The sequence below is a fragment of the Mytilus galloprovincialis genome, chromosome 3, assembly GCF_965363235.1.
Source record: "Mytilus galloprovincialis chromosome 3, xbMytGall1.hap1.1, whole genome shotgun sequence".
Taxonomy (NCBI): domain Eukaryota; kingdom Metazoa; phylum Mollusca; class Bivalvia; order Mytilida; family Mytilidae; genus Mytilus; species Mytilus galloprovincialis.
The window spans coordinates 68,746,144-68,770,264 of record NC_134840.1 but is presented as its reverse complement, the minus strand read 5'-3'; the positions used below and the strand labels follow the sequence as shown (position 1 = coordinate 68,770,264).

The 24,121-nt window shown below is 31.8% G+C and overlaps 1 protein-coding gene across 2 annotated transcripts; it reads right to left on the bottom strand.

Annotated features, from left to right (window-relative positions):
- Positions 1-4,678: 4,678 nt before the first annotated feature.
- On the bottom strand, positions 4,679-18,168 carry LOC143068745 (uncharacterized). 2 transcript variants are annotated; one of them, XM_076243014.1, is made up of 10 exons: positions 18,060-18,168; positions 12,265-12,822; positions 11,307-11,365; positions 10,354-10,482; positions 10,106-10,160; positions 9,149-9,210; positions 8,436-8,527; positions 7,174-7,902; positions 6,720-6,829; positions 4,679-6,297 (listed from the first exon to the last, which is right to left on the bottom strand). In XM_076243014.1, the coding sequence occupies exons 2-10, from the start codon at positions 12,764-12,766 to the stop codon at positions 5,861-5,863; spliced, it is 2,175 nt and encodes a 724-aa protein (XP_076099129.1). In that variant the 5' UTR covers positions 12,767-12,822; positions 18,060-18,168; the 3' UTR covers positions 4,679-5,860. The 2 variants fall into 2 exon arrangements, with proteins under 2 accessions (XP_076099129.1, XP_076099130.1); XM_076243015.1 differs by lacking the exon at positions 18,060-18,168 and adding an exon at positions 14,481-14,538.
- Between the last annotated feature and the right edge of the window lie 5,953 nt (positions 18,169-24,121).

Sequence of the window (24,121 nt, the reverse complement as noted above, 5' to 3'; positions counted from 1 at the left end):
AAGCTTCGCCTGCTTTGCAGCAGTCAATCAAATTGGCATAACATAAACAGGAAATTAAACAATTGGTAAATTTACAGATTAGACGACTTTTCAGTTATTCAAAGATTTTTAAGACCGCTAAAACGTGTCGCTAGTGATGGTAGACACAGAGACATTATATTTGTAAAATAAAATGCTAACCTAAAGCAGGAATTGACATACGTAATTTGTCAACAGGAAGGAATAATAAATACAATGCCAATGGGCTATGCGATACAAACTTAGAATGGTCGAAATATTCATGATGTTCTACCCGAGGATTATATTATTCTAACTGTATCTGACCAATATTTGGTCCTCGATGTTCTTCTGCTCAGTACTTCATTTTGGCTTTTAAGAATTCGTTTAATTCTAGTGTCACTGGTGATTTTTTTGTCTGGCGTTCAAATTAAAAGTCTAGAATTTTTTATGAGGTTTTTTTCAAACGTCCGAACCGATTTTCTGGATTAACCTTCATCATAAACCTTAAGCTCCAAAATAAATCAGGGAAGATAATTAAATAATCACGTCAGGAGCTTTATGAGATTGAAAAAAAATTAGCCAAAATCATTGTATGTCATTTTGAATTAGGGAGCTTAGACCTTAGTTTATAAATAATTTTTAATTTATAAACGGGAATTGTGAAAATAATATCAGTACCAAACCACTGACTACTGAGCTGATTATACATTTAGATAACGTTCGTCATATAAATGAAATTACGTAGGAAAGAGTAAATGGCAACAATACTGAACTCCGAGGAAAATTCAAGAACGGAAAGTTCCTAATAAAATGGCAAAATCACAAGCTCAAATCCATCAAACGAATGGAAAACAACTGTCATATTCCTGACTTGGTAGAGGCATTTTCTAATGAATTAAATGGTGGATAAACCTGGTTTTATAGCTAGCAGAATCTCTCGCTTGTATAATAGTTGCTCAAAATTCCATTATATTGACAACGATGTGTGAACAAAACAAACAGAGATAATAGGTAAAAATGTCAAATGTTCAGCAGTCAACATATAAACTAATAATAAATCATTTTCTTTTTTATACAAAATCAATAAAGGGTCATTGATTTCAGGACCTTAATTTCTTCTAATAAATGGTGTTACAGAGAAAATTTAGCCAGACAAATATATTACAACCTGAAATAGACTTTTAATTAAATATACCATGTTCGGTGGTCGTAAGGTAATGGATTATTGACAGGTTTATTAAATAGTATACTTGTATATAACTTAGGTTAATTGAATGTCTGCCTTTCAAACATATTACAGTAAGTAATAACGATGTGTATTTGATGAATTCAATAGCTTAAGATTGATATATAGTATATAATAACAGTAGTAATTGTATTATGCACCGCAACTCGAGTTACATTTCTCAGCACGCTGTCCCGTTTTTGTTGTGGAAGGGAATGGATGGAAGATACTGTTGGGTATACATCAATAAGAAGACTTAGTTTCAAAAATTTGATTATAAGATTTAATTGCATTAGATAACTATATGAACAGTCGAATGAAGAGCAGAACAATAACCTGTATTTTCACTTCACTCGTTTTAGGTATTGATGTGCATAAAATTCCACATAGGATAGATTATAATATTAATTATCTAGGTAGAGTATTTGATTTATTTGTTGACAAAAATGATGTATCTAACTGACTGTATCTACAAGTCGGCCATAATTCACGCATTGTATGCGTTTTTACTCTTAAGACACTATATACGAGAAATTATCTATTACAGTTCCCAGTGAGATAGCAAACTGTCACATAGATATGTTTTATTTGTCAGTATGAAAGTAGTCAAAGTGATTAGGTCCAATCAATGGTGTAATTATACAATTCATATGTAAATCAGTTTTTTATACGATATTGGTCATTTTAGCTGTATTTATAACATTGCCACAAAAGTGGGAGGTTTAGCTTACCATTAAATATATTACTTTGGAATATTATCCGGCATATTTTGTTAAAATGAACAAAATGGTAAAACATTCTACACTGAAGAACAAGTGATCAGTATGTTTGAGTTTCTAATTGATAACATATTTGTTGAATTTGGAGGTAGATTTTTCCAACAAATTGTCGGTATTTCTATGGGAATGACCTTTGCGTCTCTTCTTGTCGACTTCTTTTAATTTTCATATGAGTTGGAATTCCTTCAAACACCTGAACTAACTAGTTTCAGAACTAGAAATTGAAGAAACAACAAATACAGCTTACTCTGGTTCATTTTTAGACTTATATCTCGAATTTGACATAAGTGGCAATCACAGTACGAGACACATTTTAATTTTGAAACTATGAATTGCCCCAACCATAACAGCAATATACCAACTTCACCTGCAGATGGGATTTACATTTCCCAACTAATTCAGTATTAAAGAGCTTGAAGTTTCTACTAAGACATTGTAAAAGAGGGGCGAAAGATACCAGAGGGACAGTCAAACTCATAGATCGAAAATAAACTGACAACGCCAAGGCTAAAGGAAAAGACAAACAGACAAATAATAGTACACAAGAAACAACTTAGAAAACTAAAGACTAAGCTACACGAGCTCCACCACAAAAAAAAAGGGGTGGATCTTAGCAGAAATCACCAGTGTCTGAGCAGAAAGTTGATGAACCAGTGTTGTCAAGGAACATTTCGTCCTTTTTCTAAAACAAAAGATCGTCGAGAAATACCTTGTTGATAAATATTTCGTATATAAACTTCACAAATCACGACGGTCTTGAAGTATATATTCTATGTGCTGACGTTGGTTTTCATCTAATTAACGAGTTATAGTGTTCGTTCATTTGCCTTGTAAATTGTTGCTCTTTCTGGTTAGTCTATTTTTGGTTGAGTCCATTTGACAAGGCTCAGTACTTATACAGCATGTTGTTGTGTTGTTGTGCATTGGTAAGTTATTGTATTCTTGTCATCCGTTTTTGCGAATATGCTTTGTCTATAAGCCTTTTTTCTTGTTGACATATTTGATCGTTTTATAGTACTTGATATTATAACCAAATGAGGCCTGCTTTTACCTTAATTTTGACACTTTGACCTATTATGTCTTTGTGCTTTGTTCACACATTGTTGTCAATATAATAGGATTTTATGCACAGGATTGAAGAAGTGATAGGTTTAGCTAGCTATACAACCAGGTCTAATCCAACGTTTTCTACATAAGAAAATTCCTGTATCAAATCAGGAATATGACAGTTGTTTTCAATTTCTTTGATATCTTTGACTGTTTGATTATATCATTTCATAAGAAACTTTAAGATTCGACATTTCCTTGGAGTTCCATATTTTTTATACTTACCTTTTTTTCACATTATATTCGTTTAAATGTGTTTGAACATCTGATTTTGCCATTTGATTAGGGACTTTTCATTTTGAATTTTTCTCAGAGTTCATTATGGTTGGTATTTTACTTTTTTCTTATTTTGAATGTAAATAACTCGTCAAAAATTCTATGAATATCGTTTGTTATGCCAGACATGCGTTTCGCTTACATGAGGCATATCAGTGTCGCTCGAATCAACATTTGAAAACAAAAACAAATACATAGTTTAAGAGCATTAATATCCGAAAATTCCGAAATGCTGTGCCAAATATAGCTGAAGCAATCTATACCTGGCGGTAAAAAAAAACTTTGTATTATGAATATTTCAACGTAAATTTAAAAAAAGGAAACACAGCAATGGTGAACGAAGGACAACTCTAAAACAATTAGACAATGTCTATGTACAAGCGCTCAATTATTTGTTTAAACTTTACAAGATGGTACTCAGAGTAGAATCGTGTACCCTATCTTTTTAGATGATATAGGATTGAAATTACTTTTATTCAAAAGCTTATCCAAAAATTAGGTTGTACAAATACAGAAAGTCAACTTCATTTTAAACAAAGTATAGAAAATATATTCAATTTATGCACGTCAGAACCAATACAACTTTTCCTTTATCATTAATCGAAAAAAAAGTCAACTTTTGCCTCGTGACCATATATATTTTTTGACTGTAATGACACGCTGACATGTCTACAAACAGGAACTGATATCCATTTTTTTCTAGTTTGTGTGAAGTCTCCGAGAAATATAAGATGGAACACCACTGATGCTCTATGGAAAATGCATAATGAATAAACGCACTCCTATAGTACTGGAGAACTCGCATTGAATGAATATATGATGCAGGTGATGTATATACTTTATGAATACATAGCCAGTGTTATAAACTACCTACTGTGTATACGTTATATATGTTTATGACTTTGTATTGATAATACGATAATGTACATATAGGACTTTGTAAACGATGATGTATATATAGGTTTGTGTATACGATTTGTATACATAAGTTTAGTTCTGAATTATTTAAAGTCATACGAAACCTCAAATAAACAAAAATTATGCATATGTTTTTTATAACTAAATGGATAGTTTTCATTGTAAAATTTATGTACATATACCTTTTTTTATTCTTTAAATTTTTTAATTTGTTCACATTAAGAAGAGGTTTATTTTTTTTATTGCTTGCTTCCAGGAAGCAATTCGCCGACATACATTCCGTATGCAAGTAACCTAAGCGTGACACCTCTCGTAAAAATCCGGTGATCGCAATACGCATGAATCTGTCTTTAAATAAATTATCATCAATTCATTTCAATTCAAATCTTTATTGCCATAAAACTACATATTTATAGTATGTGACACAACATAACAAAATGAAAATAAAAAATAACAACAAGATCATTAATATACACACTAAAAGTAAATATTTGAAGAGTCCCCTGTCCTCAGTTCAATAGACTGTTTTAAAAAGAATCCTAGCTTATTTACCTGAATGTGTGAAATTGGGTTGTGTATATATGTTATTTTATCTATATCATTTAAATTTATAGAGTGGATATTTTCATATTTTGATATTTATCAAAAAATCAAAATAAGCTTTTCTATTATTATGGTTTCTATTACAATATAAAAAGAAATGAATTTCATCTTCAATTTGTTTACAGTTTTTGCATAATCTTTCTTCTTTTGGTATTCTAAGGTATCTTCCCTTTTCTATTAATAAATAATGGTCACTTCAACTAAATTTTGTTATCAGTTTTCTTAATTCAAGTTTTGAGTACGTTAAATACTTTTCTTCTATTTTATATGATTGTACATGTTATACACATGCTCAATATGTGCTTTTTTGTTGATTGTTTACTAGTAGGTGACAATCGGTAAACTACGGCTTCAAAACTTCAAAACACGACAATTAATGAGCTGCCATATTTGTTAAATCATATCAGACTGATTGAAAAAAAAACCTGACGGTAATACTATATTTTGGCGTAAGAAGGAAAAAAATCGTGCACAGAAGACTAAGTTGATGATATATACATGCATTGGTTTAAGAATTGGATAAACATTATTTTTCACCAGTCACTCGTTTCATATGACTTTAACCCGATATTGTCAATGATATTGTCAAAATACAAAATAGCTAGATATCAAAATCATGGAAAATGGATTAATTTTTATCAGTTGCGTCCACTCGTTAATGATATATGTTGAAGGACAATATAAACTTAAATTAATATCATGTGGTCAAGAAAGCCGATGAAAAATCAGTGTACATCAATTGCATGGATTTTGAACAAACTGATTCGAAATGTACAACAAAAACATTATAAAAATTTGAAACGTGTTCTTCTGTAGAAAGTGAATATCAAGAAGTCGTTCTTAGTTTTTTTTGTATACTTGTTCATTGTTTTACAGAGGTTTAACTTGGTTTTGTATGCAGGTCTCATACTTGTTTAGATAATAATGTTACACATTTTATTATAAATAGCAGCTAACATGAAAATGACCGAAGAAGGCCTGGTTTAAATAATGGAAGCATTTTTTTCCTGAAATTTTCATCATCATATTTCACAGGCTTTATTGCCCGAAACTCAGTTGGCAGTTTGTCATCTTTTGTCATCAATACCGGAATGACCCTTCCACGTTTGTTTTCATCTTCTAAAGACATGACGAGGCAGGTGTTGGCTATGTGTTGAAATATTTTTGACTCGTGGTAGTATTGAGATAGTAGAACAAAAATATAATGTCTTGTAAAATACGGGCTCACATCAAGCAGCATTTCCCCTGGATTTGATACTTCATCTTGAAGTTCTATTTTCACCTCAGGTAATTTGTTATTACATTCTCTCAAAAAGGATCCAGCTTTGTTAGAATCTTCTTGAAATTCAGAATAGATCACAACTGCAGTTCCACAGAAATCCTCGTGATCTGTAAATAAAATAAAATATTAACTAACACAATATAAAATAATATATGCATGTCACGTTGCTGATGGTTTACTAACACTCTCATTCGTGTCTTAGACAGAGAGCACTCACAATTATCGTTACTTGATCTGCAGTGCAAGATATATTTATTGATATCCTAAAGTGGTTAAATTAGTAATTGAACTAGTAGTATACGATTGCGGCTTTTAACTTTTTTCGTACCTTAAATTTGTAATGATTAGTCATCCCAATGCGATAGCTTATTTGACCAACGAAAATATCGAATAGAATTTTTTCTACTCTTTTTAAAAAAAATTCTTTTAATGCGAAGGTTACAAGTATTTTAGAAAATGGAATTTAAACATTTTTTCTGAATAAAGTATTTAATTGGCAAATATTGTCATAGAGGTCATAGACCTTTACCTGCAGAACTGTCATCTGCTAATTCCTTATTCAGCTCTTTGACGTCCAACCTCCAGTCCACACCAAGGTCGCTTAAGCGATCTTTTATTTTTGTTCTCTTCTTCTTTTTCCTAAATGCATATTAAAGTTACTTTAGATTAATCATAATAAGATATAATGCAAAACTGTATACTAGTTTATTATTAAACATTATTTAAATATGCAACTTTTGAAATGATGTAGATAAACTTTACTATTGACAAAGCGTTAATTATCAAAGTTTTTTTTAAAGCGTAAATGTAGTTTTATCAAGCATATCAACTGTATTTGTATTTAAATCAATGAAAGTTCTAACGTTTATTTTATTAAATAAATAAATGCCTTTTCGAAATTTATAGATGGTGAAAAAAGTTCATTACAGTGAAAAAGATCAATAATACAATAGATAAATGTTACTTGACTAAATGCACCATACCTGTTTCTCAACAATGAACAAACGAAGTCAAACAATTTCCCTTCTTTGGATGGCAACCCTGATAACCTTCTAGCCATCAAGAATACTTCTTTGATTACTTCACATGATTTTTGTTTAGAGTATCGTCTGTGTATGTACTGTTTCTTAGGGTTTTTCGGAACACCAACAGCAATATTCCAGCTTGCAAATGATTCCTGGGAAGGAAATGAATATCCTTGTCTTTGTTTTTGGCGAAATGTTTTCTTTTGATCTTTTGTTGGTTTTTGTAAATCTACTTTATGGGTTTTAAACATATATTTCTGGAAATCCTTTCCTTCAAGTGTATGTGGTATTGCTAATGAGTCTTTTATCTGATTTTTTATCGAATTTTTAATCAGGGCGTCTGGATCTTTCTTTATCATTGATGACTGACTCTGTCTCTGACAAGTCCCAACCTCTTCGACTGAAATCCTTTTAAGTATATCGACCAACGGACTTCGACTAAGCAAGACGCTTTTGTTTTCAACAATTTCAACGTAGGAGGATTTTGACTGGTCCGATTTACATCTTTCGTTTCCACTTCTGAGATGAACAACCGATTGATCAGGTTTATTAAGACTTCTTCTATCGCAAAACCCAGTTTTCGATGTCGCATAAAGTGCTGAACGATCGGATATTCCTATTTCACTTGGACAGTTTCTGATACCTTGATCATGGCACACCTTTGAACCCTCAAGATGAAGTTTTGATCTAAAATTAAAATCGTTTGATTTGTTATCTTGTACAAATGGATATATGAAAAATATTTTGTAATTCTATGCAGAATATATAGTAAATATGGCGGTAAAGCATATTTGAAAGCTAAACAATTGGTCGTATGCTTTATTAAATCTCTTCTACAATTGGTCTTGTAAAAATAAATAACAATACTTCTACCGATTTTTAACGATCTTGGCTGACTATGAAACTACAGTAACAATTGGCAGCGTTTTAAAACCATTTAAAAAAAGATACAATATACAATACAATAATTAGGCTTTCAATAACGTATAACATTATGTTAATGTATTTTGTGAACTTAGTGTGTTCTTCAACTCCATAATGTTTTTATTTTTTAATGAACATTAGTTTCCCTATGTTTTAGAATTACACATCAATTCACGATTTCCTATGTTTCTCAATCTGATCCATGTTATAAACTTTCAACAATGAGCGTGTGCCATTACTAGTGAACCAAAAAATAATCTGTTCTCAGTTGTTAATTCTGAAAAACGAAATCTCACCTAAAAAGAAAAGTCTGTTGTCTCTCACAACTTTCGGTTTCGTCTGTTTTTCTCGATACCTCTGTTTTATCTAAAACAGGATCACTTCTAGTCTACAAAAATTATAAAAAACAATGAATTGGAAATCAACGGTTGTTTTTATTCGTTCCCTATGTTTATATATTCTGCCTTTGATTGTTTCCAGTTTCATTGACTTCCACCTTTATGAATATAACTTTTTTTCATGTGGATATACTCAGTTATTTCATACTTAAACACTTTGAACACAATTAAATCGGAAGACCATAGGTATTTTAATTGAGAAGTTGTGTCGCTTGGAGTTTTCTAATTATGGTAAAATGTTTTCTTTATTTTTCATGACTCTTTCAAAGACTTGCAACTGTCAGTTTCGTCTTATTGCAATATGAGCTGGTGTTCTATCCATTTCTATAAGATTTCACTGGATTGATGAAGAAATGTATCTGTATCCTCTATTGCAGACCGTTTGCGGTCATACACATTCGTTACTTTTATCCTCATTATTTGAAACATGAAATTTTATGTTATAATAAGTCATTCTTCCCTGTAATCAAGTGTATTAAGTTTTTTGTTGATGATGGTCACTGAAAATCGATATTTGTACAGTTGTTTTATTTAATTATCTCAAATTGACATTGTTACCAATATAACAACTATACCAATGAATTTACAGAGAGAGCGAAATTGATGCTTACTTTATCAGTTTGTTCTTCTACTACTTTTATTAGTGACTTAAAATTAGTACATGGTTTGGTGCCTGAAATAAAACAAATCTTTAAATAGTTTTAATACGTGGTAAAGTATTTGTATCTCAGCAAAGTAAACTGGGAGTAATCATAAATAATTTGAGAAGACTAACAAATCAAATAAAGTGTTCATACACACTATTTCTCATTTTAATGTTTTTGACCATTGAGTTTTGCCTAAAACTACTTTTATATAATCTGTGGGATTTGTTCATTTTGCTTATCTTCTTGAAATTTTAAATCTTTGTTTACATTAACTTACATTTTGAAAGGAGTTTCTCGAATAGAAAAAAAAGTTGGAACAATAACAAGTTAATTTGGAAATTATGTGAAGCACTTTAAAACTTGGTTAACTCAGCTTTATTCTGTTATTTTCTGACCAAACGCAAAAATCTGTAACTTTTTTGTTTATAACTTGTTTCATTTTGTATGTGTCAAATGCTTATTTGCTTTAAACCTTTTGATTTACCGTCGCGTCATATGTCAATGTTATATCTGTTCTTATGTTCTCTGTTGTGAGGTTGTGTTTGAGCGTCACTGATGAATCTTTTGTAGACAGAACGCGCGTCTGGCGTAAATATAAACTTCCAATCCTAGTATCTATGATGAGTTTATTGATGGTGTTGAAAAACTGAAAATTTATTAAAAAACATCATATTTACAGTATATTTACCTTAAAACATATAAAAATTTATGAAACTATACGAAAAATGCATTATTATAGCGAATTGTCATAAATATTTATAATCCTTCGTAGAAAATGATAGCATACTCAGTACATCTTAGGTAAACGTAACATTTCCTATTTTTTTGTATTAAGCATCAAGTTACATTTACCTCTTAGAAGCCCTACTGGACACTCTGTCAAGTTTTTACGAAAGAATTATTGCATTTAAAAATATTCACCTCGGGCAGTTAAACACCATTTGGTTTGCTCTGGAGGCTCTGATTTGTTCTTCAACTGTAAATATATGTTTTAATAGTTTAGGACAAGCAGTTTCATGGAAAGAAAATTGGTTAACATGTATAAATATTCCTTGATATATTTAATTAACGTTCCCAAATGCAATATTTTCTTAGTATATTTTTGTTAGGCATGGCTTTACACTGTGCTACTATTTTTATTCAAGAATGAAATTACATATAAAACTTACTTCTTGGACACACTTCTTTAAATAAACCACGTGTCTGTGTCTTTTTTCTGTTTGTCTATCTATTTGACATATACATTCCTCTAATTTTTCAAGGCTTTGTTCTAAATCAGAATTATGTATTCTTTCAGCCTGAAACATTAAATAACGAAATATAGTTCAATTATTTCAAATGCCTATTAAATTTTTTTCTCATAGACAGAAATTAGGTATACAATTGTTGCATTTATGAAAAACCAATATTCCAGCAGCGCCTGCTTGTGGAATAAATATCTGCAAGTTGATACGACATTCCCGGGATAGCGTTTCCTATTATCTTCCCTTGAGATATGGTTACATCATGATAGAGGGTTAAGGCTATTAAACTAAGTGTTCCAAGTGTTAAGGTTAAAAAAAAAAACCTTCAAAAATTCAACGGACGCCATCACGAGTTGATTGACCGTTTAATTTCACAGATGATGACGGATATAATTCAATTTTCATAACCACAATCCCGTCCAACCTTTCCCCGAAGTGCTCTGCCAAATAAGACTTACTTAGGGTTTGTACTTATAAGAATAACATGAAGCGTGCCACATGTTGTGCATGATTTGCTTGCCCTTCTGTAGCACTTAATTTCAAACTCGTGTTTTCGTTGGGTTTGTGTTTGTCATTCTTTTGTTTTCTATGTTGTTATTTGTATACCGTTGTTTGTTGTTTGTTGTTTTGTTCCCTTCTTTTGGTCATGGTTTTGACATATTTTTTTTTGGACTCTTCTAGTTTGGATGTCACTTTGGTATTTTTTGCCTCTCTTTTCTGTTTTTTTATGAAATAACTTTTACAAATTTAATAGCATACATTTATTATTTTCTCATATCAAAACTTTTATTGCATCTATATATTGCGATCAACTTTTTTTGTTTTGCAGCATCTATATATATGCTTTCGTTACTGGTATACTATTATAAACAACTTACTGAAAATTTGATTTCCGTCAATGAATGTTTAATTGTTTCTATTTGCAAGTCAATCCTATCTGCAAAACAAAATAATCAATTAGGCACCAATCGGCTGAAACAAATAACTCTGATGAACAGACAATTAAAAAAATCAACTAAACGACTTAAAAAAATAGATTCAATCATTTAACATAACAAAAACAAAAGTCGCCAAAGATACTTCATTCAATATAAACAAGCAAAACCAAAGCTAGGATCTTATAATTGTTTGATTATTGTAGATTTTTTGTCTGTCATAGTTTGTTTTCATTTATTGTAGAAGTAAAAATCATGTCATTGGTTTTATCTTTCAAATTGGGTCTATCAAGCTGTGTACTGTCATAAATTAATTTTAGCGTCACGGTTGAGTGTAATGTAGACGAAACACCCGTCTGGCGTATCAAATAATAAGCCTGGTACCTTTGATAACTAATTAGTTATTCGTTGTTATTCTGTGGTTAACATGTCGAAATGTACTATTATATTATTCATTTATGTATTTCTCTGTCTAAGTTGTTCTAACATTTCTTTGAACTGTATTCCCGTCATGTAATGTTGTCATTTTGGAGGTATATTTAAAATTGACACAAAGCGCAAGGTTTGGTTAGCCACAAAACCAGGTTCAACCCACTTCAGTGTTCTTTTGTTTCGTTGTTTTCATGTAATAGTTGATGTTTTCCCTCGGCGTTAGTCTGTTACCCAGATTTATTTTCTCTCCATCGATTGATGACTTTTGAACAGCAGTATACTACTGTTGTCTTTGTTTACATTGACCTTTGCTATTGAATGACAATTCTTTCATTGGCGATAATACCAAATATTTTGATATTGTTACTTTCAGTATAGAACTCTTTAAGGCTTGTGGCAGTTATCCAATGCTCTACTTTTAAGTGATCGTGTATATACATCAACAAATGTCTTGTTTAAAGAATATTACCTTCTCTGGAACGTGTGTTAACTTCGTATATAGTCTGGAATTTCTGCACCAAAAACTTCGGTTTCTTTAGGTATTCCTCCAAAGCATTTGCTATGTCACAGCACTGACCAAAATAGATCTCAAACTTTGATTCTGTTATATTTGTATTTGTTAAATGACATAACTCGTTTCTAATTCTCATCAGCGTTGTTATAAGTATTTCAACATGGTTTTTCTCGTGAAAATGTCGAAGAAGTACCGCTATGGTTGTTATGTCGAAAGGTCTGTATCCCGTTCTTGAAGCATTTAATATGAGTTCTTCTTCTCTTTGGGTGAACCGTTTCTTTAACTTGTTTTTAACTGCATTATAGTAGTCTTCTATTTTAGAATTGGCAATAGAATGATGTAAAAGTTCCCTGAGCAGCTCAGTCAAATCATCAAATATTATTTTGTTCAAAATTGATAAATACTTATTACACTCCAGTAGCATATAGTCCTCAGAAGACGTGATAGGAAACGGCATTTTCACATTTTCAGGATTCCTTGACAAATCCACCAAATTCTAGAAAAAAAAACTACCTGAAATAAACGATGGCAAATTTTATAAACTGTGCCCAATGTAAGATGGTGTTAGGTCAACCAAATTTAGCTGAAATGATAAAACAATTGTACAAAACATGAATGATGTTTTTTCCTTCTATTTGCAACAATACTTTGTCCTTTTAAAACTTGTCTGCAATGCATTTAAAACGCTTGTCTTAAAATGTCATTAAAAACAATATGGCAAAAACATTTGAAAAACAAGGAGCAGGAAAAGAAAACAGTTAAAATCTGTTGTGTTATATTGCCGAAGTTTATAACTGTTACAACGTTAGAAGATGCTAAAGAGATTATTATCATGCATACATTGCGTGCCTTGAATAACTGGTACATCGTACCAGCTTTTTGTACAAATTTCTCTAAAATATTGCTTTCAATTCGATTTTTAATTTTTATTAAACGTTTCATCCCCAGGGGTATGGCCAGTTCACTAGTCAATTCGTGCATGAATGCCCTTTTTTTGTTCGTTTACTCTTCGTTTATATTTCACCACAAATTTGAAATTATTCGAAACACTAACATGTGTGTACCTCCAGGCATACTTTGGCCATTCCCAGATTTGGCACATATATGTCACTTTGTAGATTTCATAGAAGTTCAACTTAGTCATGAATGTGCCTACCAATTGTTTTGACTTTAGTACCACTTACTTATGAATAAGAAACGCGCATCTGGCAATAATATAACTGGTATCTTTGATTTTTTAAAACACCGGATCGACCTGTCGGTTAATATGGTATTATGCTAATATGCTATATTACCACAGTATTAATGCAGAAAAGTCTAGGGTTTGGTAATTAATTTCTTTAAATTGAATGTTCACCGAATATTTGAATTATTGGGAAAAGATGGACTACAAAGCCACATTTGTCGCATTCGTTTTGTAATTTCTTGTTTTCGGAGATATTCAATTTCGTAATGATATATCTTTCAAACACTTTCAAATTATTTGCGTCCCAAATAAGTCTGAATTGGATGAAAATAACATCTAGTGTACAAAAGGTGTAAACCAGGAATCTTTCAATATTTTTTTTAATTATCTAGTAAAAAAGTTTAAATGCTTAAGAAAATTGAGAGAATCAATTTCGAATTGCAATTTGTGATCTACAGTGCACAAGCTAAAGTATTTGTCTGAAACACCCAAAATTAATTTGCCTTTGTTTAACAATCATATATCAGTATAGAAAAGTGACAAAAATTGCATGCATGCGAAAAAATCACAATTCTACTAGTTGTCAAAACAGTATAATAGTATTACACACAGAAAAATAATCTATTTTAGATTGTGAATATATAAATATAGAAGTTTAAAATAACCATTTCATGGAAATCATATTATGATTCATGTAAAATTTATCTTTTATATTTATTTACTTCTCCTGTTTTCATCTATTTTTCACTAATTAATATTTCAAGTTATATAATTGTCACATTTTATGACAATATCACTATTAAAACAGTGTTTTTGCCATCCGAGATTTGCTATGATTACCGACAAAATAAACATGACAAAGGTGACGACATCGACTAATATATAACCTCTAAATCACTTTCCTGTGATATCTTGCCAATTAATAAGAAACTTGTACCTTAATTTACTGAAATAACATTTAATACACATGCAAAAACCAACTTACCGACACATCAAAGCTGCCCCTAAATAATTCCAATATTTTGACAATGGTCCAAGAAAATATCACGCCATAATAACATGCATAAACTTTATGTGGGCGAAATTACCTAAAGTTATTTTAAGCTATAGAAGCGCGAATTTCAAATAATTTGAATAATTGATATAAAATATTATAGTTTTAATAATATGTTAAAGAATAGCATATTGAAATATATACATCACATGATGTGTAGTTAATTTATTAGCCAAATTTTTACATTACTTTTAAATTCATAAAAAAGAACCATGGCAAATATTTACATTCTTTGTATTGAGCATTTTCTTTTTAGAATTTTGGCTCCTGTTACCGATTTACACATGTGGAAAAGTTTCACTGAAGAAGAAAGAGCGACTACGACTATTCTGGACATACATGTATCTCCTATATTTAAATCCGATTTTTTGTTTCCAAGAATTCATTTTGAAACGTGCGTCTGGCATACAAAATTTTAATCCTGGTACCCATGAGGAGTTTATTTGCTGAGTTAAATGTTGTATTACTTTTTTCATGTACATATTTCAATGATGGAGGTATAAGTGTAACTAAATAAATCACTAACTTACAATAAATTTATTACAACAATGATTATTTTTATTATCAACGACATTTGTGAAACCTTGCTAAAAGAGTGGGTTACTATAAAGATCCATTAGCATCATAATAGTTATTACTATGAAATTATTTAAGGAATGACTGTAGTATTTTTTCTGTCTATTAAAAAATAACATAAAAAATTTGGTGCACACTGGATAACCCGCGTAGAGGGTTATTTAACAGTGTGCACCACATTTTTTATGTTATTTCGAATAGACAGAAAAAATATTACAGTCATTTCTTCTAATTTAATTCTAAATTCCATTTTAAACCGTAGAAAACCATGAAAAAACGTTGACGACGTCACGGTCACATGACTAAATTATGTCTATGGGCTCATAACAAAATAACGTCAGCCAATCAGAAGACGCGTTACTTCCAAAATTAAATTATATAGATCTAGTACTTCATATTGGAACGTTGTTACAATGACTATTGCAACACTGCATTTGGTCGGTCAAATTTATTTTCGATTTATGAGTTTGACTGTCCCTCTGGTATCTTTCGCCCCTCTTTTTAAACTATTTTGGTTAAACAAATACATCTTGAATCATTAGACTGACATAAACGAACAAACAAAAGTACCTCTTGGAGAAAAAACCAAGTCTAATGAAGATCCCGATTTTCCTTACCAAATCCACTAAATCACAAAGAAAACTAAAAAAAAAAAAACGGGGATAATTCGGTGATGTCAAGGTTTTAAATGTGTCTACGACAAGTAGAAAATATATCAGTGGTTATTTATGACACAGATTATCCACACATCAAAATCATGCTATAAAGATCTCTCTTGGAAAAAAATGTCTTTTGAATATATACCACTTATTTTCCTTTTCACTTATCTGCTAATTCACAGAGGAAAGTAAGAAATAAGGGTATGAGTCGGTGATGTCCAGGTATAAAATGTGTTTACGACTATAAGGACATATCACTGGTTATTTGTGATTATCCACACAGCCAAATCATGATGGTGCAATTTCAACTGTACCTTTTTAAATCCTCTTTTGAATTAATCCGGATAGTAGAAAACGCCCTGGAACATTGGGGGGGGGGGGAGGGAGGGGATATATATGTTAATCACCGAAGTTACCCTGTTTCGTTATATACAAACGAAATTTTTATTTTTATTCCAAAATACCCACCACAGGCTTTTAAGCAGATTGCATTCTTTAACATTAACTATTGTAATGATTTTGACTTCAAATTTTTTTAAATGATTTGAGTGCCACGGATGAGTCTAAATTGGACGAAAAACACATTTGGTGTACAATAATTGTGAATTTGGTATCTTTGAAAACTTATTTCTATTCTTAAAAAAAATAGAGATAACCAGTTTTGAATTTTTACGCCTTAATATTCGGAGCAGAAACTTGTTTTGGTGTCAAAACCAAAAATAACTCTGCTTTTAAACAACAAAGAGGTAATTGAAAATCGTATATCAATATAGAAACAAGATGCTCCACATGGCGCAGCTTGATACGACCGCAGATGTCGAACCCTTAACAGTTGAGACAAGAATGGACACAACATTCAAACTTTGATACAGCTCTGAATTTGGATTGTGATTAAATAGTTGACACAGAATAGGTTTCTGACACAGAATGAATGTGTCCTAAGAACTTAAAAAAATTAAATTGGACATTTACCTATTATGGTTATATATGGTCCAATATCCAAAATCTAAATACATGGTTAGATTCAGCATATCAAAGAACCCCAAGAATTCAATTTTGGACCCTTTAGAACTCAATGTGTACCAATTTGATAAAGGAGCCCAAATATCAAAAATCTAAATGCATGGTTAGATTCAGCATATCAAAGACATTTTGAACCCTGATTTGGACCAACTTGAAAACTGGGCCTGTTATCAAAAATCTAAGTACATGTTTAGATTCAGCAAATCAAAGAACCCCAAGAATTCAATTTTTGTAAAAATCAAACTAAGTTTAATTTTGGACCCTTTGGTCCTTAATGTAGACCAATTTGAAAAACGGGACCAAAAAATAAGAATATAAATACACGGTTAGATTTGGCATATCAAAAAACCCCCATAATTCATTTTTTTTATCAAATCAAAACAAAGTTACATTTTGGACCCTTTTGATCCCTAATTCCAAAACTGTTGGTACCAAAACTCCAAAAATCAACCCCAACCTTCCTTTTGTGATCATAAACCTTGTGGTAAAATTTCATAGATTTCTATTTACTTATAATAAAGTTATTGTGCGAAAACCAAGAAAAAGCTTATTTGGGCTTTTTGGCCACTAATTCCTGAACAGTTGGGACCAAAACCCCCAAAATCAATGCCAACCTTCCTTTAAACCATGTGTTAAAATTTTATTGATTTCTATTTACTTATACTAAAGTTATTATCCGAAATCATCCGTCTTAGGACGACGCTGACGACGATGACGAAGACGACGACGACGCTGACGACATGATACCAATATGATACCAATAGACAACCAAAACATTTTTAATTTTTGCGGTCGTTTAAAAGTGACAAACAATAGAATGCATGCCTAATCATCGCAATTCTACTTGTTGTCAATGATAAAATTACACACAAGAGAGAGATATTTTGTTTATGATGTATAAATATATATATATTGAATAGTTTAAAAATAACCATTTCGTTGAAATCATATGACTTCATCATGATTCATGTAAAACTTGTGACCTTTTATATGTTTTTACTTCCCCGGTCTGCATCTATTTTACATCATTAATTCTCACAAATTATAATTGCTACATGATTACAATGTCAGTGTTAATTAAAACAATATTTTTGCATTCCGATATTTACTATGATTATACTGACCTCACAAGGGTGGCGAAATCCACTAATATTTGACCTCTTAATCGCCTTCCTGTGATATATTGCCAATAAATATGAAACATATATCTGCATATTATTGAAATTAACAACTAAGACCAAGTAAAACTTACCGACACATCTAAGATCTCCAAATACTTCAAATGGCTTGGCAATGATTCCTGGAAAAATATCATGCCATTATAAAGGTCAAAGGAATAACCTAAAGTTATTTAAAGTTCTTTTAAAAGCGCGAATTTCAAATTACTTAAATAATTGATAGTTTCAATTATATGTTTAAGAATGTCATACGGAAATATACACATCACATGATTTGTAGTTTATTCATTGTCCAATCTTTTATGTTACTTTAAATTCATTAAAAAAGAACTTCGGCTTATATTTACATTCTATACTTAATACAAATCATCTGTTTAGTATTGTTACTGTTTTTACTTAAATATCCTTAAAAGAGAGAGCAAAAATAACTATTCTGTACATGCATGTTGTTCTTATATTTGAATCCGACTGTATATTTTTTAGAACTCATTTTGAAACGTATGTCTGGCGTACAAATTTTTAATCCTGGTATCTATGAGGGATTATTTGATCAGTTAAATGTTGTATCGCATTTTTTTATACCTATATATCAATCCTTTGGATAATTTTAAGATTAAATAATTGACTTTCTTTCAATAAAGTTACAACAATAATTATTATTAAGAAGACCTTGCTAAACTAATATATATCAAAGGTACCAGGATTATAATTTAATACGCCAGACGCGCGTTTCGTCTACACAAGACTCATCAATGACGCTCATATCAAAATAGTTTAAAAGCCAAACAAATACAAAGTTGAAGAGCATTGAGAATCCTAAATTCCAAAAAGTTGTGCCAAATACGGCTAAGGTAATCTAATCTAAAGTGTGTTAATTTATAAATTTATTTACCAATCATTGGCCTTTGTCAAGCAAGATGCATAAACAACATAATTCAATTATTTTCTTATGAAATATATAACTTTATACGTTTGAGGTGTAGTAACAAGGACCATTGCAGTTGTTTGGCCAAGTTTCAACAATGTATTTTGGTTAAAACGGGTATATTTTAAATCATTATACTGACATAAAAGAATATATAAAATCCCTCTTGGAAAAAAACAAGTCTTATTTTTATATACCGGAACTACTTATTTTCTTTTTCACAACATCTTCTAAACCACAAAGGAAAGTAAGAAAAACGGGGATAAGTCGGTGATGTCCAGTTATAAAATATGTTTACGACTAGTGGTTATTTGTGACACTAGTTATCCGCACAGTCAAATCATGATGGAGCAATTTCAACTGTACCATTTTATATCCCCTCTTATATTGATCGTGATAGTTGTCTTGATGTACAGACAGATAGATTGGTTAACTGTCCGACTAGTTTACTCTTAAAGAAGCTAGGGTATTTTACCTTGCCCAATATTAACTTCACAGCTCAGGTAGCAAGCAATTTACCAAAGATATAACCTTACACACTCGATGCATTCTGCTGTAAAGGTTTACCGATAATAAACTCTAATAAATGCATTTAGAAGATACAGGTCAAGGTATACGGAAAACTAAAGTAATTGCATGAAATCCGACAAGGAGCGAGACATTGTGCGTCGACATGATAATGAAGCGTCTCCTGTTATGGGTGCTTCATCCGCAACGTGAATACACACTCAATCAAAATGTCGGATCAGGATTAGGACACACTCGGAAAATTTGCATATCAGACATTTATTTCTTGTGTCTAAAAAAATAAGACCTAAAAAATATAAAACATTAAGTCATCACAGATACCAGTATTGAAATTGTGTACGCCAGACGCGCGATGCACGTGGTTTATACACAGACACATATTATTGGTCAACCATTTTTTATGGTCACCCCGTGGCGGTAAAACTTTGTTATTCAATAAATATATAGATATATAGATATATAATATCCAGACATATGGAAGTTAACAACGGGAATGTTGAAATCTTTACGTTTCACATAGATTATATTTTGAAATAAATCTGGGTCAATATCGAGAAAATTGTCGAGACGGCCCCTTGTTTCGTGTCGCGGAACTAACATTGGATGTTAGAGGGGAGGCTCTCATGAGATTTAAGAATTGGAGAAGCTTATTTTAACATAAAATGGCCCGTAATTTACCCTTATTGCATTTTTATTTCTTTTTAGGAGGGAGGGCTTCTGGTGCTTCACCTTATTCCGCACCTGGACGGTGGCAGTAACCTTGATCAACCTCAATATTTGAAATTAACGCACTTACTGATATCGGCTGACAGGATATCATCAATATATCCGAAACTGTATTTGAGACCTGTTTATGATGTTGGGTAGTTTTCTCTATATAAAGAAGGCTCTATATGAATTTTGCTGCATATTAGTAAAATATAACGGTTGTCCTATGTGTATACCCCCTGTTTAAATAACAAATATATATTCGCCAAAATCAGCTTTTATTACCAGCATTTTATTATATAACTGTGAATTTGTTGTTGGAATCAGTGTCTCTCCTTCGATATAGACATGAATTATCATTGAAGTAGTCATAATTATAAATTCTTGTTAACAAATCTTATCATTTGTTTCAAGAACTAAGGATTTCCTATCCAAGAAATAGATTACCGTAGCTAAACTTGGCAAAACATTTCGGAAACTATGTCCTCCATATTCTCCACCTTGGTACTCTATTTGGGTTTTCTTTTTCAGTTTAATTCTAGCATCACTGTCCAAAAAGTAAATTAACAAAATTACCGAAATCTGGGGAAAATTCTAAATGGGAAGTCCCTAGGCAAAGGGCAAAATGAAAAGCTCAAACACATCACACGAATAAATAACAACTGTCAATATGCGCGTCCGGCATACAAAATGTAAAGCAGTGTATTGAGATGAGTTTATCTTTTAATACAAGTAAGATTTTTGTGAACTTAAACAATCGAGGATTGTTTACATCGATTTCAACTTTTCTAGAAAAGGCCTTTGCTATATGAGACAATCTAGTCACTCTTTTGGTTTGGGCTTGGGTAATAATAACATTACCATATGTCATGGTCAATTCAAAGATCGATTCCGTGTGTAGTTGTTTACAAAGCCTGTTAATTTTCCAATCTTAATAAATTAAGTTACTAAATTGACATTAATAGATACAGGGGATTCATGACAGAGTTCAAATATTAATAGTGAGTAGAAAAACGTAGACACTGTAACTACCACACAACTCATTATGGCAACCTGAGATCGGACTTGGGAAAAAACTCATTATAGATTCCAGGATTGAAATTTTGTATTTCCGCCAGACGAGCGTTTTCGTCTACAAAAGACTCATCAGTGACGCTTGAATAAGATAAAATCTAAAAGGCCAAATAAAGTTCGAAGTTGAAGACATTGAGGACCAGAAATTTCTAAAGGGTTTGCCAAATACAGCTAAGGTAATCTTTTCCTGTGGTAGAAAAGCATTAGTATTTCCAAAATTCAAAGTTTTGTAAACATCGAATTAATAATTATGACAATATCAATGATAATTTTAATATGTCAACACAGAAGTGATGACTACTTGGCTGGTGATACCCTCTGGGAATAAAACTCCACCAGCAGTGGCAACGACCCAGTGGTTATAAATAAACTCATCACTACTCTAAACAATCAATTAAATACGGAAAACTGTTATCACAGAGATATAAGAGAGGGACAAAAGATACCAGAGGGACAGTCAAACTCATAAATCGAAAATAAACTGACAACGCCATGGCTAAAAATGAAAAGGACAAACAGACAAACAATAGTACACATGACACAACATAGAAAACTTAAGAATAAACAACACGAACCCCACCAAAAACTAGGGGTGTTATCATGTGCTCCGGAAGGGTAAGCAGATCCTGCTCCACATGTGGCACCCGTCGTGTTGCTTATAAGATAACAAATCCGGTAAATAGTCTAATTTGGTAGGTCACATTTATGAAAGGGAAGGGGATTGTAGTTACGACGTAAGGAACATATCCGATATCATTTGTGAAACGGTTATTTCATAACGGTCAACCAACTCGTGATGGCGTCCGTAAAATTTACGAAGAGATGATTTCAACTTCACCATTTGGAACTCTTGATTTAATAGCTTCCCTGTGAGCAACAACCCTCTATCAAGAAAATCATGATAGGAAATGCAAGCACGGGAATATCGTATCAATTGGGAGATATACACACCGTATGCAGGTGCTGCTGGAATGTTGCTACTTAGAAATGGAGGTTCACAATTGGAAAGCTGAAATCATCTCTTTTGTCTTAAAGTTTTGTTTTCAATCGACCCTCAATGTCAATTTCTAGATGTAAGTCAAGATATGAGGCCGACTTAACTGTATCTGTTGTATCCTTTATCTCTAGTTCAATGGGATAGATGCGTTCGACATAGTCACAAAAATGATCTATATAGCGGAAAGTAGAGTTAAAGGATATTGCTAACTTCTTATCTTGTTTCCTAAGAAGTTCCTGTATGAAGTCAGCCTCATAATAATAAAGAAACAAGTCGGCAAGAAGAGGGGCACAATTAATTCCGATTGGAATGCCGATAGTCTGTTGAAAAACACGTCCTCGGATATGTCTCGCCTTTTTGTTATTTTGATAATGCAAAATTAGAAATTAAAATAACAATACTTTAACATGTAAGTCATGCAAATATTCAAAATCGATGAACCCTGACTGAAGGTACATGGCCACACAATCTCCATGGAAATGAGATGTGTCAACGTTAATACAACTGCATACCAAATACCATTCACTTATAATTAGCCGTTTACTTTAAACAAACTTGAACACAAACATTACCTTGTAAACTATGTAAAAGTTTCCATGTCAATGAACCATGATGAGGGGATGGGGCTATATAATCTCAATGGAAACGATAATTGCAAATGCCAATAAAGTTGCATACCAAATATCATCGACTTAACATTAGCGGGTCATCTTTTACTGATGTAATCACAAACTAAGTAAACGTTTGAAATGCAATAGACCATCTGAGTGGACGGGGTCAAATGTTCTCCATGGAAATGGGATGTCATATCCTTATACAACTGAATACCAATTATCATTGGCCTACCATTAATGGTTCCCCTTTAACTGACCTAATCACAAACTCAACATGTTAACTAAGCAAAAGTTTCAAAGTCAATAGACCGTGGCTTAGGGGACAGGGCCAAATAATCTCCATCATACCAAATATCATTGACACAAACATTAATTTGTAAACTATGTGTAAAATTTTCAAAGTCAATAGACCATGGTGAGCGGATGGGGCTATATAATCTCTATGGAAACGAGATATGCCAATGCTAGCTTACACAACTGCAAATGAAATATCATTGGTATATCACTAGTTGTTCCCCGTAAACTGACCTAATCACAAAATATACATGTAAACTAAGCAAAAGTTTCAAAGTCAATAGACCTTGACTGAGGGGCAGGGCTAAATAATTTGATGCATGGAAATAAGATTAGCCGATACTTATACAACTGCATACCAAATACCATTGACCTACCACTTGTGGTTCGCCATAAACTAGACCTAATCACAAAGTAATAAACTAATGACGCCACCGCCGGAAAGAGCATACCTTACCCATTTCTCGCTTTTTAACACCGTCAAGGAGAGACATAAATAGAAATCATCGCGTTTTTCGTAAATACTAATGTTTAGTTGGCCATCAATCATTTTAAAATTACAAGTAAAAGATTTGGAAATAAAGTAGACCATTAAGTTTCAATATAGTGACCTTTCATTTCATGAGATGTATTTTTAAACCCGCTGAATAAAGAGATATCGTAACAAAAGAACATCATCAATATATCTGAATGGGATTTTTTTTTCTTTTACTTACATAGGTTTTTTTTTTAAATTTTGCGTTATATGAGTACAAGAACAAGTCGGCTATAAAGGAGTGCAGTTATTAATTTTCGAAATACATCGTTAGGATTTTCTAACCCTGGAATAGAATACCCTTGCTGTGTTAAGACAAATCTTTCGGAATTTGGGTCCCTTATGCTCGTCAACTTGGTCCTGTTTTGGCATTTATAAGAATATTTATTCGAGTGCCACTGATAATTAAGTCTTTAGTAGACGAAATTAACGCTCGTTTGACGTACAGAATATTCGGCCCA

What these genes read in the sequence shown, in the direction of transcription:
- LOC143068745 (XM_076243014.1), bottom strand. Translation starts at nt 12,766, where the DNA reads ATGCCGTTTCCTATCACGTCTTCTGAGGACTATATGCTACTGGAGTGT. An exon ending in ATGGTGTTTAACTGCCCGAG is followed by an intron (nt 9,211 to 10,105) that starts GTGAATATTTTT and finishes GTTTTATTTCAG; the next exon opens with GCACCAAACCATGTACTAAT. An exon ending in CAACAGACTTTTCTTTTTAG is followed by an intron (nt 7,903 to 8,435) that starts GTGAGATTTCGT and finishes TTTTAATTTTAG; the next exon opens with ATCAAAACTTCATCTTGAGG.